The sequence below is a fragment of the Telopea speciosissima genome, chromosome 1, assembly GCF_018873765.1.
Source record: "Telopea speciosissima isolate NSW1024214 ecotype Mountain lineage chromosome 1, Tspe_v1, whole genome shotgun sequence".
Lineage (NCBI taxonomy): Eukaryota > Viridiplantae > Streptophyta > Magnoliopsida > Proteales > Proteaceae > Telopea > Telopea speciosissima.
In genome coordinates, this window is record NC_057916.1 from 42,324,148 (window position 1) to 42,328,800 (window position 4,653).

Genomic DNA, 4,653 nt, shown 5'->3' on the forward strand with positions numbered 1-4,653 from the left:
GCGTAAGTGCCAACTTGAATTAGTTGAGACTAATTGATTGAATGTGCAATAGTTGGTGTGAACGTTATGCGGGTATTGACCCCGAAGTTATTTTGTTAATTGGATTGAATTTGAATGACTGTGTGAGTAGAATGTGAATTACATGAATGATTTCAATGTTAATTCTTTGAATGCTTTTATTATATATTTTTTTTGGTAAATCTTTGAATACTTTTATGAGTCTATATAATAGAGTTGATGGTTTCTAAATACATTATCATGTAATGCTGTTGCGTGTGAAAACTTCCGATGCTCGGTTCGCCCACGGATGAACCTGCAAAAACCAAGCGATGAGCACAAGAGAACCGGTGTGGCTCCGGCCTAGGACTCTCCGATGCTCAAGTCAGATCTCCAATGCAACAGCGTAACTGCGTAGTAAAAAGCCAGATGATGAATGGTGCTCCATACCTGGGTATTTATAGAGTGAGGATGAGATGAGGCGGTTGGGAGAGTCCTAGTATGGTAAGAGTCCTTCTTTTGGAAGGCTCTCTCGCGTAGAGCAGAGTGGAGAGCTATTTTCGGGGTCGGACTCTTATTAAGGTAAGAGTCTATGTAAATTGTGATTTCGTATTGCGCTGGGATCGTGGCTCGATCCTTATCCCGTGATTCTCGGGATGTGCTGACGTGGCCCCGCGATCCCCGATGGGGCGCTATGGTAGCCTCTGTGGAGGAGGGCTCGGCCTAGGAGGTCGGCCTGGTAGGTCGGTCTTGGCAGTCACCTCGGCCTGGGAGGTCGGTTTGAGAGGTCGGCCTGAGAGGTCGGCCTGGGAGGTCGGCCTGTTAGGTCGGTCTCGACAGTCAGCTCGGCCTAGGATGTCCTGTGTATGCTCGGTCAGGAGTTTATGGCTGACTTGTGTGAGCTCGGCTCAGAGCTTGACCTCAGCCCCGGCTGACTTGTGTGAGCTCGGCCTCGGCTTCGGCTTCAGTGCTTGGCCTCGGCTTTAGTGCTCGATCTCGGCCTTGGCTTCAATGTTCGGCCTCGGCTTCAGTGCTCGGCCTTGGTCTCAGTGCTTGGCCTCGACCCTGGTTGACTTGTGCGAGCTTGGCCTCGGCCTCGGCCTCTGCTTCAGTGCTTGGCCTCGGCTTCAGTGCTCGGCCTCGGCTTTAGTGCTCGGTCTCGGCCTCGACTTCAATGCTCGGCCTCGGCTTCAGTGCTCAGCCTCGGCCTCGGTCTCAGTGCTCGGCCTCGGCCCTGGCTGACTTGTGCGAGCTCGGCCTCGGCTTCAATGCTAGGCCTCGGCTTCAGTGCTCGGCCTCGGCCTAGGCTTCAGTGCTCGGCCTCGGCTTCAGTGCTCAGCCTCGGCCTCGGTCTCAGTGCTCGGCCTCGGCCTCGGATTCAGTTCCAGTACGTTTACGTGGTAGCTTTTGGTTGGTTGGGGGATTTTATGACACATCACAGGCCCCCCCACTCATCAAGGCTCGGCTCGTCCTAGATGAGTGTCATCTTTCGGTCCGCTTAACGGTTCTGTTCTGAGGCTAAGTCCGAGCTCTTTCCTTTGGCGATTTGACGTTGTACTGTCTATCAGTTGGGGTGTCTGTGCCACACTACTCGGCGTAATGATGATGCTCGGGATTTTGAACCATCTTTTGATTTGGATCGTTGAATCACGCTGAACTCTTCCTCTTCTTTTTTTTTTTTTTTTTTGGTATGTACAGGGCCGAGCTGTCTCTTTATGTACTGTGCTGAGCAGTCGGCTCTTTAATCAATGAAAATTTCATTTCTCAAAATTTGTCTAACTGTTTTAGCTCGGCAATTTTAACCTTCTTTTCCTTGTGTATGTTGTTCCATTTGATGTTGTGGCCGAGCAGCCTCCATAGCTGAGCGTAATGCCTTAGCTTAGTTTTAGACTTTGTTCAGCTCGGCCATGGGGAGAGTTTGCTCTTGTTGGTTCAGACGTCGGCCAGTCTTTGTGGGTTGGTCTTATGACTTAATTGTCGATCTATGAGGGTCGGTCTTTGAGGTCGGCCAGGTCTATGAGGACCGGTCTTACGTCTTGGTTGCTGACCTATGAGGGTCGGTCTTAGAGGTCGGCCAGGTCTATGAGGACCGGTCTTACGACTTGGTTGCCGACCTATGAGGGTCGATCTTTGAGGTCGGCCAGGTCTATGAGGACCGGTCTTACGACTTGGTTGTCAGCCTATAAGGGTCGGTCTTTGAGGTCGGCCAGGTCTATGAGGACCGGTCTTACGACTTGGTTGCCTACGACTTGGTTACCTTTCACCCTATGAGGGTCGGTCTTTGAGGTCGGCCAGGTCTATGAGGACCGGTCTTACGACTTGGTTGTCGTCCATCCTTTGAGTGTCGGTCTTTGAGGTCGGCCAGGTCTATGGGGACCGGTCTTACGACTTGGTTGCTGATGACTTGGTTGTTGTCCGTCCTATGAGTGTCGGTCTTTAAGGTCGGCCAGGTCTATGAGGACCGGTCTTACGACTTGGTCCGCCCGACGTGTTGCAAGTGCACTAAGCAAGTGGAGAAAAGACTTTATTTCATTGAATCAAGAATGTCGAGGCCGAAGCCGAATACATAAATGCTTGTCATGAGCTGTGCCGAGCAGAATACTTAACAAAATTACTGAAAAAATTTCTTCAAATTTTCTGAGTTCCAAGGCCCCGGTACCATCTTTGTTAGGTCTTCGTCACTAAGGGAGAACGGGATGAGGTCTTCCACGGGCCTTCCGCGCCTTTTGGTGAGCTCATCCCGCTAGTCTTCAGGGAGGTGCTCAACGCACATAGCCATTCCTCGGACATTTCCTTTGTTTTGCTTTACAAAGGTGGCGTAGCACTCTTGAGCTCTCTTTTTATCACCTCGGATTTCTCCGATGCCGTTCTCTATGGGGAATTTCATCTTCAAGTGTATTGGCGAGATGATAGCTTGGAGGGCGGTGACCGATGGGCGACCAAGTATGGCGGTGAAGGCCACCACCGACCGTACCACCATGAACTTGACTTGGATCGTCGCTTGGTATGGAGCTTGCCCGAACGTGACCAGGAGGTCTATCGACCCCTTGATCGTGGCGACGACCCTCGAGAATCCATGGAGTGAGGTGGCTTCTGGTTTGAGCGCCTCATCCCCGAAGCTGAACTATCGATACACGTCCAGCGACATAAGATCCACGGATGCTCCTGTATCGATCAATACCCGTTGAATGGGTCTCCTCGCTATTTCTACCTGTACCACCAAAGCATCATCGTGAGGTAAACTTATACCTTCGAGGTCGGCCTCAGAGAAGGAGATCGTCATTTTCGGCCTTTTGCTCGGCCTCTCCGCCACTCCGATGAATCATGCATTCGCCTTGGCTTTTCGGGTGGATTCATGTTCGGGCCCTCCGAGGATGGTGTATATGGGAGCTCTTTTCTTATTGTTCGGCCTGGATCCGTCATCCTTCTTTTCGGCTCAGACCTTGTCCATTTCGTGCTCGGTCCTCCGGCTCTCAGACCTCGGCTTTGGCTTCCTTTGATCGTGGTCTTCGGGTCATCGACTTCCATGTTCTTCTCGGCTCCCCTTGACGTATCACTGCAAGTGCCCAGCTCTGATCAGCTCTTCGATTTCTCGTTTCAACTGGTAGCACTCCTCAGTGTCGTGGCCTTCGTCCTTATGGAATAGGCAGTACTTGTTGGGGTTTCGGGATGACCCGGCTTGCATCGGTCGAGGTCGGTGTATGTACCCGTCGTCTTGAATTTGCATCAAAATTTCCTTCCGCGACCTGTTTAAGGGAGTGTACTCGGGACTCTGAGCTTGGTCTGAGCTCTCGGCTCTACGATCAGTCTTGGTCCGCTTTTCATCCCTTCGGTCATCGGTCGCTGACCTTTTATTCTCTCCCTCGTTTTCATTCCCCTTGCATGCTTGGAGAACGTCTTCTATGTTCGCAAACTCGTTACACCTGTTGAGGAGCTCGGCCATACTTTTGGTCGGCTTTCGAGCAAAGTCCTTGATCAGGTCTTCATGTGTAAGTCCATCGCTCATTACGGTGTGAGCTGTGGCCTCATCCAGGTCTCTAACATCCAAGAATTCTTTATTGAACCGGGAGACGTACGATCGGATCAACTCGTTCAACCTCTGTTTCACGCTGAGGAGGTTCACCGACGTCTTCTTATGCTTCATGCTACTTTGGAAACGTGTGATGAAGGCTCAGTAAAGTTGGGCAAAGCTTGTAATAGAGTTCGGCGGTAGCCATGAGAACTAAGAAGTTGCCGCACCCTTTAGGGAAGAGGGGAAAGCTCGGCAAGAAACAATCTCAGTCCCGCCGTACATGGTCATCATTGCGTTGAAGTAGTTGATGTGGTCGGTCGGGTCGGTAGTCCCATCATACCGATCAAAGGGAGGTGGTTTGAACCCTACTGGAAGCGGTGTTGTCATGATCTTAGGCGGATAGGGGTGACGCCCGACCAGTGAGTAGGCATCCGGAGTTGCTTGTTTCTTAAGCCCTTCAACTTGCTCGGTCAGCTCCCTTAGCTTTTTCTCCATTTCAGACTTTGGAGCTCGGCCAGTTTGTTCCTCAGCTCGGATGGGGTCTTGCGCTTTTTCCTGCTGAAGTCGGCCGTTATGGTCGGCCAGCTCATCCTAATGGGGTCGGCCAACCTGATCCTCTCGCTCGTGTTGACGAGGCCGGCCAA

The 4,653-nt window shown here is 51.5% G+C and overlaps 1 protein-coding gene across 1 annotated transcript; it reads right to left on the reverse strand.

Annotated features, from left to right (window-relative positions):
* Positions 1-3,550: 3,550 nt before the first annotated feature.
* On the reverse strand, positions 3,551-4,141 carry LOC122649758. Its single transcript, XM_043843002.1, has one exon. The coding sequence runs from the start codon at positions 4,139-4,141 to the stop codon at positions 3,551-3,553; it is 591 nt and encodes a 196-aa protein (XP_043698937.1).
* Between the last annotated feature and the right edge of the window lie 512 nt (positions 4,142-4,653).